This window comes from Arachis ipaensis, chromosome B02 (genome assembly GCF_000816755.2).
Source record: "Arachis ipaensis cultivar K30076 chromosome B02, Araip1.1, whole genome shotgun sequence".
In the NCBI taxonomy this organism is placed as follows: Eukaryota; Viridiplantae; Streptophyta; class Magnoliopsida; order Fabales; family Fabaceae; genus Arachis; species Arachis ipaensis.
Genome location: NC_029786.2, coordinates 2,982,364 through 3,004,996, shown reverse-complemented (window position 1 = coordinate 3,004,996; position 22,633 = coordinate 2,982,364). Strand labels below are relative to the sequence as shown.

Below are 22,633 nucleotides of genomic sequence, written 5' to 3'. Positions count from 1 at the left end.
GGCACTTTATGGTTTTGTATGAAAACATTATTTTTGGGCATACTTTGACGGGACATAACTTGGACTACAGATCTTTGTTTTGTGCCAAATCTATTTAGAAATGAAATTGGATCCGGGATGTCCATGCCGTTCAAAGAACGGGTGAAAAACGATTTAAAATGAGAAAGTTATGTCCGTCGGAAGATTGGGGGTTGAATCTGTGAATTCTGCAGCTTTTAACTTAGAAAAATTTTAGCAGGATAACTCCCCGCGCGTAGGTGCACTAGGCGTGTACGCGCCGTTCTTCTAGAAAGCGCCATCCACGCATGCGCGTGGTGTGCGCGGGCGCGCTGATGCGCTGCCCTAATGCCCAGCTATTTTTCTGAGAGTTGTGCCAAAATTATGCCAGTTTTGTGCCTAGGGCGCAAGAGCACCCACGCGTACGCATGGCTGACGCTTGCGCGTCGTTTGGCTATTTTCCAATCCACGCATCCGCGTAAAGGGCGCATACGCGTCGTTGGCTATTTTCCAATCCGCGCGTCTGCGTGAATGACGCGTACGCGTCGATGAGTTTTTGTGGCCATCCACGCGTGCGCGTGGTTTACGCGTGCGCGTGGATCTGTTTTCATCGCAAAGTTGATTTTTGAGTTTTAAATGCCAAATTTCATACTTCTAAGCATCCGATCTCACCACTTATATCTTAAATCATTATGATATGCCTAGCAATGAGAAAAGGGGCAAGTGAATGTGGTAACTTGCGAGTGAAGCAAGGGAAAAATGTATGATCAATGAGGATCAAAGATGATTATGTGAGATGCGGAGGATGGCGGTGGAAGTGCTTGTCATCCCATGTGTCGAAGGGCCGTGATTGTTAATGAATTGGCTGGTTATGGATTTAACCGTGAGCCGGATGGCTAGATTATTGCCGAGTTACGGTGGAGCCATGATTATGGCTAAGTATAAATGCATATATGCTGTTGAATGAAATGTGAATGTTGCACTTCCACCATCGGAGACACGAGTTTCCCTGGGAGGAAGCAGTGGCTAGCCACCACGTGCTCCAAGTGGAGACTCGAGACTCTGCTGACCTTATGTCGTAAGGGTGGCCGGGCACTGTGAAAGACCCGGATGAGCTCGCCCCCGTAAATATTCACCAGTGAAGGTGATGGATATGGATCATGATTATGATCAAGTTTATGATGAGTATAACTCGAGTTGGGGATGCGCGACAGAGGGACAGTCCAATGGTTAGCTACCAGGACTTGTCGGGTTGGCTCTATAACCGACAGATAATATCATCAGCCATTAGGGACAGGCATTCATCTTATGCATACTATGTGATTTGTTTGAGACTGCTTACTTGACTGCATATTACTTGCTAATTGTCTAAATGCCTTATCTGTTCCTATTTGTATATCTATTGTTTGAAATAACTGTGTTTGCTAATTTATACTCCTACTGGTGGTTGGGAGGTCTGAAGGAATTGGAAAGGGAAGTATTATTTAGACTGAAGAATCTTTAGTCAGATGCCCTTTATGGTTTAGCTTGTTTATAAGCTTTGAATTATCTGGAGGAAGTTCTAGGATTGCCTTCGACTTTCCTCTATTATTATGTATTATATATGTGGAAGCTGTTACCATGATGGGGACCTCTGGTTCTCACCCATGCGGATTTTGTGGTTTTCAAATGCGGGACGTGAGGTTTCTCGCTGAGGCATGCTGGAGACTTCTGGATTAGCGAAGATCCTTTGTTCTCGGGACTCTGTTTTGGCTCATATGTTTTGCTTAGATACCTTTATCTCCATTAAATAATACAAACTGTGATGACTCCTCTTATAGGAGATTTTGGAGAATAGGTTGTCCGTATTTGTGTCCCTTTGGGTTTCCTTTGGGGTTTTCCTTATTTTATCATATGTATATATTGCTATACTCGGACCGGTTATCTTCGCAACCGGATTTTGAGTCTTGATATTCCTGTTTTTGACACTCCTTTGTATATATATAATCTTGCGTTGGCTTATCCTTTGTTCGTTACGTTATCGATCGGAGTGTTGCGCTTTCGAGTTGTGATTTTTTTGTTTACCCCCTTTTCCACAAAGGCTCCTAGTTATAAACCTTATTCACACTACTATACGTACTAAATTTTTATTTTTAGAGGTCGTAATACCTTGCCATCTCTGAATTATGACTTAAGCATAAGACTCTGTATGGTAAGGTGTTACAGTATTCAAGTGAAAAAGTCTGAAAATAGAAATCACAATCCAAAATATATGAAAAGGAAAATTCATGTTAATTAGGAAAAACAATGATCACACCCTGAGTTAGAAATTTAAAGTAGTTAGGTGAAAAGAGAAGGCAGAAAGTTAAAAGGGTTAGTCGGTAAAAAGGAAGTGAGAAAGTGAAAGCAGTGAGTTAGTAAAAAGAAAGTTAAAGTGAGTGGCATGATAAATGGTTTCCTAATTAATAATAAATTCTCAAATTTAAAGAATAATCAACTCATGTTCAAGCAAAGATTTCAATTTATTGATGATAATACAGATAGATGCAAGAGTTGCAAATTAAAATAAAATCATCAATAATGCAGTCTATTAATCAGGGAACCAAAAAGAAATAAGAATGTTAGCCCATGCAGTCATGAATTGGTTTGGTTATAGCTAAGCAGTGCAGATGTTGAAATTGCCAAAACCAATACATGAATGGGTGAAAAACAATTTGCAGAAAATTGGGCAGCATTCCGGCTAAAATTGGATGTTCCCGGGAAATAAACAGCAAGAAAAATAGTTTATATGAGAGGAAAAGGTGCTGCAAGGAGTCACAAACAGCATGAACAGTAATGAACAGTGTAACATCAGCATCAAACATGAAAGAACAGCATATGAACAGTATTATCAGCACAGCCAGATCAAAATTGCGGAAAGGATAAAACAAGTAACAAGAACGGTGCAATTATCAGGCCTAAATCCACTAACCACATCCTAGCTACCTAACCACCTAGAGTCCACTACAATCATGCATCTCTAATTATCCTAACATGAACATAATCTAAAAAATATGCAACTAACTATGAATGATAAAGAAATCGGTGTATGACGGAACTTGGTGTGGGCGGATTAGAAATTGAGACAGAGAGGTGTTGGGAATATGGTGATGGTGTTGCTGACACGGCGGCGATGGGAGGGGTGGAGCGGCGGCGGTCGGAGGTGGCGGCAGAGGGTTGTTGGAGGTCTTGGGATGCTAGGTTAGGGTGAAGGGAGGAGGAGAAGGGGGTGCAGAGGAGGAGGGGGAAGAATGGTGACGCGAAGAGGTAGGGTTTTACGTAGAGGGGGTTAAGTGATTTCAAATCTACGCGAATGCGTGGGCACGCGATCGCATGATTAGGGTGAAAAAGGGAGTGGCGCGGTCGCGTGATTGACGCTATCGCATAAATTGGGTAAAAGATGGGTGACGCGGCCGCGTGAAGCACGCGAACGAGTCGCTGTGAATTGTGCTAAATGCACAATTCCAGCGTCGTTTTGGCGCAACTCTCTATTCAATATGGTCCAACCACGCGACGCGAACGCGTCGCTCACGCTTTCGCGTGGGATGATGGTTGTGCAGGTGACGCGTTTGCGTCAGGGACGCAAACGCGTGGGCTGTTTTGTGCTAAACGCACACCAGCCGCACGATTCCAGCCCAACTTTCTGGGCGTTGGATCCTTACGCCGATTTCCATTCCACGCCCACGCGTGGCCTGCGCGCTCACGTGGGTAATTTTTTTTTTTTAAGATAGATAAATGCAGAATGCAAAATGCAATGCATGTTATGCAAAATTCCAGGTTCAATCAAAATAGAATAAAATAAAATAAAACTTAAAAATAAACAAAACGAAATAAAAATTGAAATTTAAAAAGGGGACGATCATACCATGGTGGGTTGTCTCCCACATAGCACTTTTAGTTAAAGTCCTTAAGTTGGACATTTGATGAGCTTCCTGTTATGGTGGCTTGTGCTTGAATTCATCCCGAAATCTCCACCAATGTTTGGAATTCCAACAACCTCCGGGGTCCCAAACAAGGCATGTAAAGCCCTTGAGTAAGTTTAGACAAGTACCAAGGCTCCCAGGGTGTTGAATGTCAGAATAGATTCCAGGATCCCAAACTCTACTTTTACACCCGTCTTTGTCTTGATCTGCATTTTTCCAGCCGGGTGATAAGTAAATTAAATTCTCACTGTAGTGACCAAACAGCGTCCGAGACCCATACAATTAAGCTTGACACCAATCCTTACACCTCAAATTGAAGTGTGAAACCTCATTGAATCTCGCATACCAGCTCTGAGTGCGAGTCATTTCCCTTTTACCCTTAAAGCCGCAGAGGGCTCTAAGCTGGCCATCTGTTTCAAGTAAACCATATTCCAGTGCGGATGCAAGTTCATTACTAGGAGAACTTGACTCGTGACTATCATTCTCAAGGGAACCTGTGTCTTGAGTTGTTCCGTCCAATTCTTCATAATACACCTGCTTTGGGGGTTGTGTAATATCCTCCTTAGCATCAATTGTAACGCCCTTGACGGAATTCTCCACAATTTTGGATTCCCATGGAGGTTCAGCATCTCCTAAATCTTCAATCAGTACTTCTTCTTCTTGGATAATTTGGGCTTCCTCCAATTGTTCCAAAACAAAGTCATGCTCCTTATTGTCTACTGGAGTTTCTAGTGTCTCCTTCATGCTACGTTCTTCATTAGATTCTCCACATGAAGCCATGGGGGTTCCTTGAGAGTTTGAACATCTGGGAGGTAATCGACTTATCGCTTGGTCCAGTTGGCAAAGGGTTGCATTAAGTGTTTCCACTGTTTCCTTGAAACGCTCCTTTGATTCTTGAGGTGATGGATATGGACATGGTACATAAGGAAGTGGTGGTTCTTGGGGGTAAATTGGGATGGATAAGGGTCATACGGGGGTGAATGGTGAAAGGGGACTTGTGAGTACGGTGGTCCAAAGCTATGTTGAGGAGATGGTTTACAAGCATAAGGTGGGGCTTGTTGGTAACTACAAGGGGGCCCACCATATCTATTGTCTTGGTATGCATTGTAGAATGGTCTTTGTCCATAATATCTTGGAAGGTGTTGTTGCCTAAAGGGTTGATCAGATCCTCTTGGCTCCATCCATCTTTGGTTGCTTTGACCTTGATGCATATTCATGTTATAGCTTCCATTCCTTTCAACAAAATTAGAACCAAACTCAAAGCGAGAGGGGTGAGAATTCATAGTAGCTAATAAAAATTAAAAATAAAAATAAAAGCAAATAAACAAGAAAAAGAAAAATATTTACAATAACCAATAATAAGGCACACATTTGCAATTCCCCGGCAACAACGCCATTTTGAAGAACAAGACTCTCGCGCGGTCTAGAACTTTCACAAAATAAATCCTCGTTGTAAGTACAGCTTTTAGACCTGCAAGAATCCCTTTCTTACAAAAGTTTCGGTTGTCACAAGTAACAAACCCAATTAAATTTATAAACCGAAGTATTCAAACCTCGGGTCATCTTCTCAAGGAATTGCAGGGAGATGTTCTTATTATTGGTTATGGAAAACAGATATATTTTTGGGTTTTCGAAATAGAGAACAAGTAATTTAAATGGCAAGAAAAATAAATTAATAATTAAGGAAAATCTCTTGGCAAGGTATGAGAGCTGGAATTCCTATCCTAGTTATCCTTATCAGGTGTGTTAAAATTGGGTTTTAATCCTGCTTAGTTATCCCTCATTAAATAAAGGAAAGTCAAGTGGACTAATTAAATTGATCCTCAAGTCCTAGTCAACTTTTAGAGCAATCTAAATCAATTAGCAATTGCCAATTTTAACCACTGCTTTATTTCAACAACTCAAGCGTTACCAATTACTCAACCAAAGCCAAGAAGAGAAAATATAAATTAAAACATCAATTGAGAATAATTAATAAAAGAAGTAATAAGTCTGAAATACCTCAAATTATATTAATTAAGAAAATTCTAACATGAAAAAGTTCATAAGCCAAATTGGCAACATAAATCAAATACACATAAAAGCATTAGAGTAAATAAAAGCATAAAAGGAATTAAAGTAAGGAAACATTGAACCTGATATGACGAAGAAATAAATCCTAAATCCTTTAAGAGGAATCCTAATCCTAAGATCTAAGAGAGAGGAGAGAACCTCTCTCTCTAAAAACTACATATAATCCTAAAATTATTTATTATTAATGTTGTATATTCTGTATGTGTGAATGAATGGATTCTGCCACTTTATAGTCTCCAATCTGTGTTTTCTGGGCTTGGATTTGGGCCGAAAGAGGTCCAGAAATCACTGGGGCAACTTCTGTAAATTCTGCAGATCGCGTACGTCACGCGCTCGCGTGGGTCACGCGTCCGCGTCATCTGGAGTTTCGCTCTTCCACGCGTCCGCGTAAGTCACGCATTCGCGTCAGTTGTGTTTCGCGCGAGGCGCGCGTACGCGTCGTCCACGCGTTTGCGTCGCTGCCACTTCTTCAAAAACTCCGTTTTTTGAGTTCCTTCCATTTCTGTATGTTTCCTTTTCATCCTCTAAGCCATTCCTGCCCTATAAAGCCTGCAAGTACTTAACACACAGATCGCGGCATCGAATGGTAATAAAGGATAATTAAATTTAATAATTCTAAAGCATAGAAAACATGTTTTCACATTTATCATATCATAGGGAAGGAATTGTAAAACCATGCAAATTCATATGAATAAATGGGTGAAGAATTGATAAAATCACTCAATTGAGCACAAGATAAATCACAAAATAGTGGTTTATCAGCTGGTCTTCGTTATCGTCTTCTTGCTTTGAGCCTTGCCGTCAGCTTCTTCCTCGCCATCAGCTTCTCCTTCGCCGTCAAATTCCTTCGTGCAACCCGATTTGGTGAGTTCCCCCTGTTCTTTCTGTTTCAATTTTGTTGTTGCATCACTGTACTTTGATTTTGTTGCCAAAATAATTTGTTGCTGAAAGTTGAATGTGTTGCTGAAATTTGTTATATCATAGTTTATGTTTTTGTTGCTGCCTGAAAGTTATCATAGCTATCATAGCTGAATTTGTTGCTAGAACTCTAGAAGTAGAATTTGTTGTTAAGTTGAATTTGATGCTGAACCTATCATAAATGTAGTTGTTGCTAGAAGTAGAATTTGTTACTGGATAACTGACTTGAGTTGAATTTGTTACTGAACCTTCTTGTTGTGTTGCTTAAAAAATGATAAATCTTTTGTTGCTGTATGTTAAGGGATAAGAGATAAGAGAATTAGACAATAACAAAATCAGTTTGGTACAGTTAGTTAGGGTTTGTTATTCTGATTTTTGATCTTTTTCTCTTTTTCAACTCTGTTATAAATAAAGCTCTTGCATCCCTCTAAGAGGTGTGTAGAATTGATTCATTGATGGAAGAGTAAGATGAAGTTAATTCAGTTCACTAGTTTATTGTACCTCTCTCTTCAAACTCTTCTTTCTCTGTTTCAGATGTTCTGCATAACATCATAATGCAGTGTTTCTTATGGAAGATATAGATGCAAATCAAAGTGAGAAAAATGTTGATCAAGCTCTAAATTTGTCCTATGAAGATATAGATGTCGATTTTAAGATCACTTGGACTTGATTATCGATTATGTTATCTTTTGCTTACTCTTGTTTATTTAAATAAAGAAAGTATTTTGTACTAGAAACTAGTTTATTATCTCTTTTTGCATCATTAGTTGTCTAAAAATTAACATTTGATTATTATTATTATTATTATTATTATTATTATTATTATTATGTTTTTAAAGACTTGCATTTTAAGTTTTAATATGTAATTTTAATTTCATTTATATAATTTTATATTTTTTAAATTATGACCGGGTCAACCGGGTGAATCAGTGACCCATCGGTTGAACCAGTGACCCGGTCATATGACCGGGTGGATTGCCGATTCAGTTCTGATAACTATAATTGTAGATTTGTAGCCCTTTTTTCTTACTATATTAGTTTTAATATCTTAAAGGCAAAATTTCCAAGGTGTAGAGCGAAGAAAATGGTCAAACAATCAACTCAATTGAAGGAACTTAAAACCCAAATGCAGCAACCTCAATTCAAAGAGCTTGAAATCGAAGATACAGCAAAATCAAATAACAAATTTCTTGATCAGCATAAAGTTTTCACTATTTATTTATTTTTATTAAAACTCTACCTGTGTGTTTATGGTAGTGGAGCGTCAAATCAGTGCAATTAAGGTGGTTCGTGATGTTGAGATTGAGCGATTGTTGATGGAACTTCGTTTGGTTTGGTCGTGTTTCAGTGAGGAATAGCTCCGGAAGCCAATGCTGCAGGTCTTCGAAGAAACCTTACCGAATCCCTCAATTGTGAAAGATGAAGGGAATGAAAAATTTGATGTGAAGTGGAAAGAGAGAGGGAGCAAAATGTCCACGACTTGTGGTGGTGTAGGAAGAGATTTGCACGCTTCTCTGTTCTAGAAGCTTTCGATTGCTTTTCCTTCGGAATGTCCTTTTTCGGTTCCTCAGTTTGGTGGTTTTGAATACTCTAGCAATACTGGTAGTGTTTAGTTTTCTCTTTCGATTTAACTCATTTCATATCTGAATTAAAGTTTCCTAAATTGAATTAAAAAAATGGAAATGTATGTTACGAAACATACTATTGTTCTGTGCCCCTTAAAATGTTTGAGTTCCTTCAATTTTGAACGATTTTACTATAGATATTATAGTTCTTATACATTTTGGCATAGATTGTAGTTGATACCTATTAGTTTACTTCTTTGTTGGTAGGGAGAACAGGATTTCTTGGTGATGAAAATCTTCATTTTAAGGACTTTGTATGTTCTCTATCTTCTCTGTGCACTTTGATTAATTGTATTTTGTAACATCCTTAGCTGGCTTGTTTGGGTCACTTACATAGGACTTGATGCGACATAAAATTGGGGTAGCTGTGTAGGAGCAGCATTAATATAGCACTTTGATGAGCAGATAATTTATACGCTTTTTGACAATATTTTTACATAGTTTTTAGTATGTTTTGTTCACTTTTTATTATAATTTTATTAGTTTTTAAGCAAAATTCACATTTATGGACTTTACTATGAGTTTGTGTGTTTTTCTATGATTTCAGGTATTTTCTGGCTGAAATTGAGGGACTTGAGTAGAAATCTAATCCAGAGGCTGAAAAAGGACTGCTGATGCTGTTGGATTGTGACCTCCCTGCACTCAAAATGGATTTTCTGGAGCTACAGAAGCCCAATTGGCGCGCTCTTAATTGTGTTGGAAAGTAGACATCCTGGGCTTTCTAGAAATATATAAATAGTCCATACTTTACCCAAGTTTAGATGACACAAACTGGCGTTCAAACGCCAACTCCCTGCCCTATTCTGGCGTTAAACACTAGAACTGAGTTACAAACTAGAGTTAAATGCCCAAACTGGCATAAAAACTGGTGTTTAACTCCAAGAAAAGTCTCTACACATGAAAGTTTCAATGCTCAGCCCAAGCACACACCAAGTGGGCCCCGGAAGTAGATTTCTGCATCATTTACTTATTTCTGTAACCCTAGTAACTAGTTTAGTATAAATAGGACCTTTTACTATTATATTTTCATCTTTGGATTATCTTGGGATTATCTTTTTGGGGTAATCTTTTGATCATTTTTAGATCTTAGGATCATATTTTGCACGTTTAGGGGGCTGGCCATTCGGCTATGCCTGGACCTTTATCACTTATGTATTTTCAACGTTGGAGTTTCTATACACCATAGATTAAGGTGTAGAGCTCTGCTGTTCCTCGAGTATTAATACAATTACTACTGTTTTCTATTCAATTCGAGTCTATTCTTGTTCTAAGATATTCATTCGCACACAAGAACATGATGAATGTGATGATTATGTGACACTCATCACCATTCTTAACTTATGAATGCGTGCCTGACAAACACTTCCGTTCTACATAAAAACAAGCTTGAATCTCTCTTCAACGATTCACATCGTCTCTCCTGACAACAGAGCATCTGAGTCCGAGATTAGAATCTTCGTGGTATAGGCTAGAATCAATTAGCAGCATTCTTGAGATCCAGAAAGTCTAAACCTTGTCTGTGGTATTCTGAGTAGGATCTGGGATGGGATGACTGTGACGAGCTTCAAACTCACAAAGGTTGGGCGTAGTGACAGACGCAAAAGGGTCATTGGATCCTATTTCAATACAAGTGAGAACCGACAGCTGATTAGCCATACGGTAGCTGTGCTTGGTATTTTTCATCCGAGATGAGAAATCTGACAGTTGATTAGCCGTGCAAAAACTGTAGAGGACCATTTTCACTGAGAGGACGGGAGGTAGCCATTGACGATGGTGATCCCCAAAATACAGCTTGCCATGGAAAGGAGTATGATTGATTGGATGGAAGCAGTAGGAAAGAAGAGATTCAGAAGGAATAAGGCATCTTCATACACTTGTCTGAAATTCCCACCAATGAATTACATAAGTATCTCTATCCTATTTTATGTTTTATTTATCTTTTAATTATCAAAACTCCATAACCATTTGAATCTGCCTGACTGAGATTTACAAGATGACCATAGCTTGCTTCAAACCAACAATCTTCGTGGGATCGACCCTTACTCACGTAAGGTTAATTACTTGGACGACCCAGTGCACTTGCTGGTCAGGTGTGCGAAGTTGTGAAGAAACGTGTGAATCATGGTATAGTGCGACCAAGTTTTTGGAGCCATGTCGGGTGATAACAATTTCGTGCACCACACTTCCATTCTCATTTCCATCATGTGCTGAAGCATCCACAAATTGATTTGAATGAGAAATGTTGCTATTCATTTAGGATCCTTTCATGTGCAGATGGAAGAGAACTTGCCTCTATTACTAGTTTCATTGCATACGCTGCTAAATCTATTATGACTAACTTAAACAGCTTGCAAATAAAAACTAATTAGTGATTGCAATGTATTGTGATAATATGAATTGATTGAATGTCTGTTACATAGGTTTTTGAGGAGCCATGTGAAGCTCAGACTCTCACAAGTCAAGAAGGTCTTCAGACTCCCAATGTCTGAATTTTCTCCCTTTATTTTTTACCTTCTGTTTTTTATGGATGACTTTATGAACTCTAGTATTCATTGCTGAGGCAATTTTTTAAACAGTTGTGATTGATTTGGATTTGTTGCCTTTTGCAGGTGAGTAGTTAACGCTTGTCTATTGGGATGACACCCAAAACCCTTACGCTGCCGAAACCTACCGAGATGCTTCTCTCTGTCCATGGATCACTTTTTGGTGTTTACAAGGAAAATAACATGGAAGCTATATATGGTATGAAGCAAATGTTCTATTTGAAACTATTGCTATATCTTGTTCATTTAGTTTCCTTGTTGCATGAAGAGATACTTTCTTAAAAATAAACTACCAAGAATGGTACTCGAAAGTTTATGCCGCTAATAAAAATAACCTAGAAAGATAACAAATAAGCTCCAAAAGATTTAAAAAGTGAGAAAACTAACCGGATATTAGTTATATTTTTTCATAAAATACTTTAGATATTAGATTTCGATGTGATTTTTTGTAAGTATTATTAGAAAAATGAGACTTTGTCATAGTTAAAATTTGGTGATTTGTCAAGGAATTTTTTCAAAGTTTTTTGTGAATGATTGAATTTAAAATAAAATGCACAAGTTGTTTGCTAAATACAAAATTCCTTTATCATTTATGTAAAAAAAATTATATTTTTGTTAATTTTGTCACGTTTTTAAATCTTTTGAGACTTCTTTGTCATTCATAGAAATCTTATTTGGTTATTTTTCATGGCGATATGAGTTTTTTGGTGCAATTTCGGTAGTTTACCTTGTTCCTAATAGCATGTGAGCTATTTTTAGCTCAATTTGTTAGTTACTTTATAAGCTAAGCTCTTAAGCCGGTGAGCTACTGAGCTTGAGCTAAAAATTTGAGCTCATTTATTAAATGAGTCAAACTTAACTTTGCTATGTTCCATGAGCAGGATTGTATATTCATTTTTCGGTTCACATAGATATGTAGATGCCTGAGACCTTGGCATAATATCACCTATATCATTATATATTATCAATAATAATATATAATATCTCAATTATTTGCATAATGTGTCTTGTAGATTAAATATGTTGAAAATAAGTATGTACTTATAGCCAAAAGCTTAATTAATATCTAAGGGTTAATGTTTAAAATGGTCTTTGAAATTTTACTCGTACATCAAGATTCCATAATAAGATTAAGCTCAATAATAAATCAGTCAAACCATGAGTTAAGTTAAATATTATCAAGCTGAGTTTGAGCATTGTCAATTTTGGGGTTGACTTTGCGTAATTTCAACCCTTGATTTTGTTTTTGTTCTTTCACACTGAATGAAAATCCTGGAATCTTCCAGAATACTCTAGTTATGATATCTATTATTATCTGCAGAGTCAGAAGAAGGTTAAATGCCTGCTAAAGCTATTATGCGCACTAACAGTACCATCCTCTTCATCTCTTTAGAGGATGGCCATGTAAATTTGGTGGCCCCTAGTTCATCATTTTTCATTTAATGTTCTACAGTTTTAGATGAATGCCATTAACTAATTAGATCGAAGAAATGCAAGTATTGGTTTTTAGTTGCTAGACCATTCTACAAAGTTGCTTATACCATATAGTTTCAAATTCAGTGTTGGTTTATACTTGGGGAAGCATAATTGTTAGATTATTACATAGTTACATTGAGGTTCAGTTATTTAGTTAGTAATGAGAATTATTCTCCTAAATATATATGTTAGGATTGGTTTCATTCTGTTAAGAGTAGTACAAACTACTTAAAATGAGTATGTAAGTGATAGCTATGATTAATTGTATCAGTCAACCTCATTTTAAATTTATGCTTAGATTTTTCTCCCAGCCTACTCAATTTGTCTGAGCCTCCGTGCATTCCATTGGCTATTGACATTTGTTAACCCTTCGTGTTATAAATTTTAACAATTTGAATTGTGTATTCTCTTTGCTAATAGATGTTTTATATTGTTATGAAAATCATCATGTAGTATTTAATCTGAAAGTAATAGCAGAAGCAATAGAATAATAGCAAGCGGCATACAATCCCATAAAAAAAGAAAAGAAAAAGGTAGACGTAAGTTGATTGTGCAATAAATCTTTCTCCTTTTTCACCTATCGACGTTTGCAATGTAGCATTTGGATTAAGTTCAAAGTAGTTTTTGAGATTGTTCGTTTGCACCGGAAAAGTTTTTGAGATTTTAAATACATTATAAATATCTTTAAGATTAAAAAAATTGTATTATTATCATTTCAACAAATATTTATCGTCAAAACTAAAGTAACGTCATTTTGTCTAAGTCAAGTTACTCAAGATATGATGTGTAACTCGACAGAGAGGGGATAGGAACCACGTGGTGCAATTTTTTTAATCTTGGAGATTTGTATAGTGCAATTAAAATTTCGGTGATTTTTTTTTGGTGCAAGCTGCCAATTTTAATGACCACTTTAGAGTTTAACAGAGTTTACATCGTAATATTTTCTCTTATGTTGCAAATAGTTGGTGTTTTTTTATCTTGAAGTAGTTGGTGTTTAATCCATGGTCTGACTATTGGCACAATTTTCGCTCAAAGATAAAGTCTCTGTATTATATTTAGTGGAAAGTATATAAGAATGAGTTATATGTTAGTATCCTGTTTAGTTGAAGATAAATATAGAAATTGAAATAAATAAAATTACTAAAATATCCTTATTAATAAAAAAATTAAAATTAGAATAAAATTCCTATTTGGTCATCCCACACATTGAAAACGAAAGAAATAAAGAAAGAGAGAGCAGAGACTGAACGAAAAGATAGGGAAGAAGAGGAAGGAAAGAGAGAAGATGGGAGGGAGAGACGACGCCGATGGTATGGGTGTTCGTGCAGTTTGGATCAGTTTTGAGTCAAACACTCATTTGATTCGAATACTAATTTTACTTGAAGTGCGGTTTGGATGGAATCGGATTTGTGGTTTTGTAAATTACAAAATTAAACATACATAACAAGTTTCAACATCAAATTTTAAATAACAAACAACAGCATAACGAATCTCAATAGTATATTGAAAAATCAACAATAACATAATAGAAATAAAATTTATAAGTTGGTAAAAATAAATAAATAATTTTTTTAATTCATAAAATATTCATTAAATAATAATAATAATAATAATAATAATAATAATAATAATAATAATAATAATAATAATAATAATAATAATAATATTGCCAAGCTTAAATCAGAAGCTTAGTATAGCAATATGTAGGAATGAGATTTGTAAATCTAGTAATGACCTAATGGCCAATTTTAATTAAAGACAAGTTAAAACTTTCACAATTTAACCCATGGATTATACAAGTCTAAATTGAAACCATAGTTTACAGTGGATGTCATGCCACTTAAACAAAAAACACAATTCAAGATAGTATGTTGAAATACCTGAAACCAAGTAACAGTATCTGGAATGTTGCATAAAACATTGTTTCCAACTAAGTAACACATTGATAACAAAACAAACATAACGAGCAATATCTAAAGATTTTTCCATTTACTAGAAGGTAATTTTGCCATTAGCTTGAATTTCTGTAGAAGAACATGTGGTGCACCAGTTTGGATGACAGAAAAATGTCTCTTTCTCTTAGTTAGTTGACTCAATGACTATTTCTTATTGGATGGATGGGGTTATTGCTACTGTACTTTTGTTCTTGGCCAATGGTTGGGCTGAAGGTGCTTTAGGATTGGACTAGAATTGGTTATTGGACTGAGTTGTTGCATTCTTGGGTTGAGCTGCTGATTTCTTGGGTTTAGAAGCTGGTTTTTTGGGTTGAGTTGCTGGAGGGTTGGGTTGTGAGGATGAAGTCTTCCTCTACTTCCCTTTTTGAACTATTTGACCAGGGAGTTGTGAGGATGAAGCCTTCCTCCCTCTCTTAGGAGATTTGGCAGCTTGTTGTGTTGAGATTTAGGCCTATAAAGGTAATCACAATTATATAAAAAGAATCAGAATTAAATACATAACCAAAAAGTAAAATATATACATAGCATAAACCCAAGTAAACCCTAGAGCATAATGGCACATACACTCTTATTAGATTTTGTGCAGCCCCCTTCTTGTGCCCTACATCACCATAATTAGAGCATCTTTGAATTTGACCCCTCTGTGATAGGTGATTCTGGCTTCTGTTCTCCTCATCTCCAGATCCTCGCTTCCTCTTTTTCACAGGTATGTGACTTGGCCTCCTATATGGAGGTGGCATGACATCATCATATTGGGTTCTCTCCTATAAATCCGGTCCATTAAGAGGGTATATCACCTTCTGGTAGCAGCACTTCTGGTAAGCATCTTTCTTTTAGCAATCATCCCCATAGGATTTTAAATCTAGTCCTTTGAAGTTAATGCAACTAATGGCATGAGGACATGAAATTCCACTCATCTGCCACTTCCTGCAAGAACACTAAACAGCAGCCAGATCCACAATAAATTTATCTAATCCACACATGACCTCATATTTATTAGTAGCTGACCAGTATGGCCTCCAGTCCCTAGCTAACCTTGCCCCTTTCTCCAATTTATTCTTAATTATTGGCATAATATTTTCCTAGTAAAGCTGAATCCTATCTCTATTGGCAGCCTATCTAGTCATGAGATACACCATAATGTCATCTAACATGGTTACAATAGGTTTTTCTCTTGCCTCTACTATGACAGCATTAAAACTTTCACTCATGTTATTAACAAGGGTGTCACATTTTGAATGAAATATAAATCTAGAACGCGACCAAAACCTGTGTGCAATGCCGTTTAAATGTCAAAATTCCCCATCATTACAAGTCTCAGAGATTTCATTTCCTTCTCCCAATCCCTCCAATGAGTTGCCTTTGCACACTGCCACATTCTATTCTTCAGCTCTAAACTAAGAAATTTCTTTCTGAAATTGCTATAGAGATGCCTCATGCAGAGTCTGTTGTCACCCCTGGTATGACCTCTTCAAATGCTGGTAACAAACCTTATGAAATGAAGGTGAGCATGCATTTGGTTAGTCCAGAAATCATTGTATCTAATTTGAAACAATCATTATTTGTTAAAGCATAACAATAATGTAAACTGTATCATTACCTTCTGTTGATCAGACATGAAGGTGCATTTTCCAATTTTCTCCAACTCCAAATCCTCAACAAGATGGCGTAGAAACCAAATCAAGGAGTCATATGTCTCAGCTTCAACCACTACATAAGCAATTGGAAGCATCTGATCGTTCGGGTCTCTTCCAATTGCAGTCAGCAGTTGTCCACCTTGAGGAGTCTTTAAGAAGCATCCGTCCAAACTAACAAACGGTCTACAGTGTTGGAAGATTTTCTTGCATGCATCAAAGGATACATACAGTCTTTGGAATACACAATAATTCATCAAGATTGGGTTCTGGATCTCCTGAGCAAAATCCAGGGACCGAATCATTTTCAGGTAAACGGATGATCCTGGATTTGCTCTTAGAAGTTCAAACAATAATCGTTAATCCTCTTATACTGCTCTCTAAATGCCCTGAATCTGGCTCAATGCCTTTTGCTTGGTTTTTACTGCCATTGATTTAGTCACAGTCAGATTCCACTTTTTGTATGCCTTTGCCACCAACTCCTTTATTTTGATTCTTGGATTAGACTCCACCTTCTTCTTAAACTGGTTGTCTAGCCATTTGGAGTTCATTATGCCAATCCTGTGTGTTTGAATGCAAGTATGTTGCAAATTTAAGCTTCTTAATTGCCATGTTGACTCCTCCCCGCCAACCCTGTGTGCATAAAGCCAAAAGAGGCACTCTTTGTGACAAACAGCCCTCTTCCAATATGTCCTCCACCTCCTAATAACTCTCCTGAAACACCCTCATTATGTTCCCCACTTTCTGCATTCTGAAATTCTATTTTGACCTCATCATCAATTGCTTCAGTCACAGGGTCATCATCCTTTACTATCACACTCCTTTCTTGCTCTCCTTCAAATACCAACTATCTCAAGACCAGCACCATTAAGTTTCTCACTTTCAACGCCCCAATAACTCCCCCTACGTCAATATAACCAATTTTCGGAAATCCATCCGCATCCCCAACATCATAGACCACAAACAAATCACCAAACCCCACATCTCAGCTATTTTGCACATCTCAATTTCATCTGAGTCACCTTTTAACATCTTCAAGTTATTTTCAGAATCTTCTCTGGAAATCCTTTTAGTTTCCTTTTGATTCATTATATCATTGTCACCATACTTTCTTTTTTATTGTATTTATATTGATAAAAGAAGAATATCATTAATACGGATAGAAGGAGAAGGAGGATAAGAGATCATATATACAATAGCAAAATATAGCCAAAAGTGCTTACATCATCATTATAGTTGTATAACTTTTTTCTCATTTGAGGACTATACTTTTACAGGCACGATCTAAACTTCGGCATCATAGTGCTGCAATGCAAGTTCCGATAGGCTTGGAGGATGATTTTGAGGGACTTGTTGATCTTGTGCAGTTAAAAGCATACTATTTTCGGGGTTCTAATGGGTTTGTTTCAAAATTATTGCTGTTTATTACTAAAATTAATTCTCCTTATGGCTTACTTTTAGCATGCTCTATTGTTGCTTATTTCAGTGAAAAAGTTGTCACTGAAGAGGTGCCTGCAGATATGGAAGCCTTGGAAGTAGAAAAAAGGCGTGAGCTCTTAGAAGCTGTGTCAGAAGTTGATGATCAACTTGCTGATGCTTTTCTTGGTGATGAGCCCATATCACCTGCTGACCTTCAGGTCTGTGGGTTTTCTTTTTTCATTTTTCGGTTTTTTTTTTTTTTTCCTTTCCCTCATCCCTATTGAAGTTTGGTATTAACTGAAACTGAGTAGAGAGAGAAGATATTTTCTGAATCTGTTGTATTTATCCTAATCTAGCTGGTAGAGTCAGTTTCTTAAGTCCCTACTCTTCTAATCAAGTTAGAGTTTTCTAGCTTTCTCTATTAGGTATGTTCATTATTTGATTTATAGGATATGCATCGAATTTGGTTTACCTCTGACAATTATTTTGTTGGGATGTTTTATTGTTGATTACATAGAAGTCTTGAGCATTCTAGATGTGTATCAGAAATAGTAAAGGCATAGGTGTGTCAATGGGAAGTGGTCTTGTATGATTATCAGTGAAAAAAATTGCTTATATTGTAATATGTATGGTTTCTGCTAATAAAAGTTGTAAGCATGGTTCTTTGGTTCTTCGTTGATGCTTAGTTCTTGCATTTTTCACTCACTTCGGCCTATGGTTTTTCACCAATAGATTATCATGAAGTCGATGTACTGCATTCTCCTTTAGCTTTAGACGTAGTTTAGAATATTTAATTATTTTATTAAATATTGAGTTTTATTATTGTGATGTCATTTTTCTTTGAGCAGGAAGCAATTCGTAGGGCCACCATAGCACGGAAGTTTGTACCAGTGTTCATGGGTAGTGTTTTTAAAAATAAGGCAACCATTGAATTACCTTTAGTTATTATGTGTATTCTATGCTATATAGTCATTGCTTTCAGTATTCCTCCTCTTTACATTATTAATATGTTGTATCCTTATTTTCCATATGTACACAATGCACCTAATTTGGATATTTGTTTTTTTTTCCTTTTCTTTTTTTGAGAACTTAAATCCTCTTGGCATAGTTGCCTCGATATTCTGTAATACACAACTGCTATAATGGTTGAGTATGCATATCATATGGGATCATAAATGGCATGCATCATGTTAGCAGGTATTTAATATTTGTCAGGATGGTGCAAAATATTAGGAGTGTAAAATATTCAAATATTGCAAGAGGTAGCTTAAGTTGCCCAACCTACTAGATCCTTTACGTTTGTTTTGATTGGATCATAGATGTCTGGGATTTTTGATCCCATCATATGCCCAAATGAAATCAAATACAGGTCAATTTATGACCATACACAATAAATATAAAGGAATAAAATATTTTGTCCTGATAAATTTTTATTAGAATGCTGCTGTGTTTATAACTATCTATTACTGACTACTCGTCTCCTATTTGTGTTCGATCTCCTATCTTGCTTGTGATATTCTGGATTGCTCTGTTAATGTGGCGTGTAATGTTTTGTAATTTGTATCATTTATTAAGTTACCTTTTGATCGGATTTGTGTAATTGATGAATCTTTTTATCATCAATTCGTCTCGGGTTGGTATCCTTGCTCTCAAGTTCAAACTCCCAAACCCCCAAGAGGTTCTCTTGTACATGCATATGCTTGCAGGCATCCCTATTTTTACCTTCTGCCTCTTATGCTTTTCATTGTCTTCTGTTACTGATACAGGGAGTACAGCCACTTCTGGATGGTGTACTTAATTATTTGCCATGTCCAATTGAAGTTAGTAGTTATGCCCTTGACCAAACAAAGAATGAGGAAAAGGTACCTGATTTGTAAGATGTTTATCTTTGTTTTGCTTTGATATTATGATCTATTTGTCATAAATTGTCAATTGGCCTCTGAATTTGCAGGCTATTTTTTAATGATGATTTATAAGTTTCTTTATATTTATAGATTAGATATATATTTGAGTGGGAGTGAAAGAAGAATATTTGGTTTGAAGAATCATACAAGAAAATATATGGAAAATAGAGTAAAACCTAGAAAAAGGGGAAAAACATCAATTAAGAACTTGGTTAATTATTCGAATAATTAAATTTTCATGGATTTTTTAAAATGTAATTACTAGTTAAACATAATCTTTAAAAAAGTTAAAAATTCTCATGTGGACATTTTCTTGCATCTATAGTAGCATTTGTAAGACTCCAAGCAGAAAAAGTAAATACAAAATGAAAAATAACATAACTTAGATAAGTTTTCAAAATATAAATCACAACTTAGTCAAGGGAAGGATAAATTATTTTGATAGAAAAAGAAATTTTATTAGGAGAGAGAAGAATGTACACAAGAGGATGGAATATCCTCACATGGATACAAAATGCTATCACCCAACAAACAGGACCATGTACTAAAGCATGCCAATCCCTTTGAATGTTAGCTAGAGGAAGTGAGGAACACCCTTAGACAGACCATGTACTAAGCACCAAAGCGAGGCCGAAAGACCATTCTTTTGAGTTTTACCTTTATCCAATTACAATAATTACAACTTTAGGAGAGATAATTACTGACAAACTGTTAGCATCTCCAAATAAAGTTTAATTGCAATTACAATTACAATTTTCAATACCCTATGGTTGGAGCATAGAAATCATGTGAACCAACCTTGCAAGAAATATAATGACTGTGACTTAGTCTTGATTAACTTTCTCTCAAACAACCGCATGTCTAAATATGCATAGACCTTGCATGCAAGGCAAGATTAGGGAGTAAGCACTGTTTGAAGAACTGTTTGATCATTAAAAGATTCTTTAATTATTTTTCCCCAAGTTTTAACTTACTGAATATTACAAGATAAATATGCCATTGTAGTGTGTAAGTTATATATTTTTTGTATTAGGCTCAATAAGTACTTTCTAAAGGATAAAAAAAAGTAACTTATATTAATCTTACAGCAAATTGTTTATTCAGAAATTACTTTTTGAGAAGTTCCTTTTAATATAAGCGCTTGACAAAAGAGGCATTTTTGTCCATGTTAGTTTTTAAACAAATTTGTCTTAATTTATATTCTTTTCTGTGTGGTTAGAAATAAAATTAAGTTGATGCGTTATTAAAAAAATTTAAAGTTAGTCAAAAAAGTTTTGTTAAATAAAAGGTGTTGTGAATTAATAAATGAAGAAAGTATACATCGTGATTTTCAAACAATGTCATCCAAACTAAATGCATGTCTCTTAGGAACAGAAAATTGCTGGTATTCAAGGGCAATCAAGTTTTAGATAGGGATTTTCATTTACTTCCAGACTTCTCCATGTGTATAAATATCCTTTTTCTTTTCTCAATAAAAGTGTAATAATCCTTAGATTTAAAACAAATTGGATAAAGCCTTCTTCTCTTTGCTGTGGTTCTAGAGCATTCAAAAGTAATTTATGGGGACTAAGAATGTAATATTGAGGAAGCCAAAGTTCATTCATTGGCATATTTACGAAACATCAATTTTATTATGCGATTCAGCCATGATAGTATTACAATACTCATTTTATGGTAACGTAATGTTGCTTTCATACGGGGGGCTTTAATTGGACATCCTGTCGAAAATCTTAGAGTTGTCTTGACAGATGGTGCTGCTGATGCCGTTGATTCTAGTGAACTTGCATTTAAGTTGGCTTCTATCTATGCTTTCAGACAGGTTCTTTACAATTCTGCATCCATATTCATAACATTGCACATATCATCCTGATAATATTGTCCATAGTTTTGTTCTCATAGTAATGACCATATTCTTTGATATTTGTATCAGTGCTATACAGCTTCCAGGCCATTTATATTAGAACCTGTTATGCTTGTTGAGCTGAAAGTACCAACAGAATTCCAAGGAGCTGTTGCTGGTGACATTAACAAGTGGGGTTCTTATTTTATTCTATCCTTGTTTCTCTTTTCAAATGGTTTATTTATGATATTGGTCTATTTATGATATTTTTATCTATGGTATTGGTTTATGACATTGGTTTATTTTATTCTATCTTTGATATTGGTTTATTTATGATATTTTTATCTATGGTATACGATGTCAGATTTTTTTTTATTAAATTTTAATTTATAAGAATTTTGAAGTCATCTTAATTAGTGGCTAGAAAAACTGACAGAATGCTTTTTGAAAAAACTGACAAAACCTATGCTTTGCCTCTGATACCACTTTTAGACGGTGATCATAATGTGAAAAAGGTTAATGAACTCCTCAATTTTTAGATTTATATACACTAATTAATTATTACTCATAATTATAATATATAATAAAGAAGAACATGATGAGTCCTAATTGATCTTAATTAATTCTAGTATATCCTAATCGATACATAAACACACTAATATAATATTAATCATAGTTATCAGAACCAAATGACCAGGTGACCCGATTACTGGATCAACCGGTGGGTAACTGGTTTACCCGGTTGATTCGGTCATAATTTAAAAAATATAAATTATATAAATAAAATTAAAGTTACATACTAAGACTTAAAATGTAAGTCTTTACAAATATAATAATAATCAAATGTTAATTTTTAGACAATTAATGATGCAAAAAAAGATAATAAATTAGTTTTTAATATAAAATACTTTCTCTATTTAAATAAACAAGAGTAAGCAAAAGATAACATAATTGATAATCAAGTCCAAGTGATCTTAAAATCGAAATTTATATCTTCATAGGACAAATTTAGAGCTTGATCAACATTTTTCTCATTTTAATTTGCATCTATATCTTTCATAAGAAACACTGCATTATGATGTTATGCAGAACATAAGAATAAGAGAAAGAAGAGTTTGAAGAGAGAGATACAAGAAACTAGTTACATTGTATGATAACTATGATAACTTTCAGGGAGCAACAAAAATATAAACTATGATAACTTTCAGGGAGCAACAAAAATAATAAGAAAATTGAAACAGAAAGAACAGGGGGAATTCATTAACAAATTCAAGGTTCATGATAATTAGTAACAAATTTCAGCAACAC

The 22,633-nt window shown here is 35.6% G+C and overlaps 1 protein-coding gene and 1 long non-coding RNA gene across 4 annotated transcripts; both read left to right on the top strand.

Annotated features, from left to right (window-relative positions):
- Positions 17,308-20,116, top strand: LOC107623192 (elongation factor G, mitochondrial-like). Of its 3 annotated transcripts, none has more exons than XM_021115185.1 (4): positions 17,309-17,561; positions 17,649-17,799; positions 18,430-18,501; positions 19,348-19,839. In XM_021115185.1, the coding sequence occupies exons 1-4, from the start codon at positions 17,473-17,475 to the stop codon at positions 19,456-19,458; spliced, it is 423 nt and encodes a 140-aa protein (XP_020970844.1). In that variant the 5' UTR covers positions 17,309-17,472; the 3' UTR covers positions 19,459-19,839. The 3 variants fall into 3 exon arrangements, with proteins under 3 accessions (XP_016180859.1, XP_020970844.1, XP_016180869.1); XM_016325383.2 differs by having other exon boundaries at positions 17,340-17,561; positions 18,430-18,481; positions 19,348-19,426; XM_016325373.2 differs by lacking the exon at positions 18,430-18,501 and having other exon boundaries at positions 17,308-17,561; positions 19,348-20,116.
- LOC107623206 lies at positions 21,032-21,635 on the top strand. The gene is made up of 2 exons (XR_001616370.2): positions 21,032-21,304; positions 21,416-21,635. It is a non-coding gene; the product is annotated as an uncharacterized LOC107623206 (long non-coding RNA).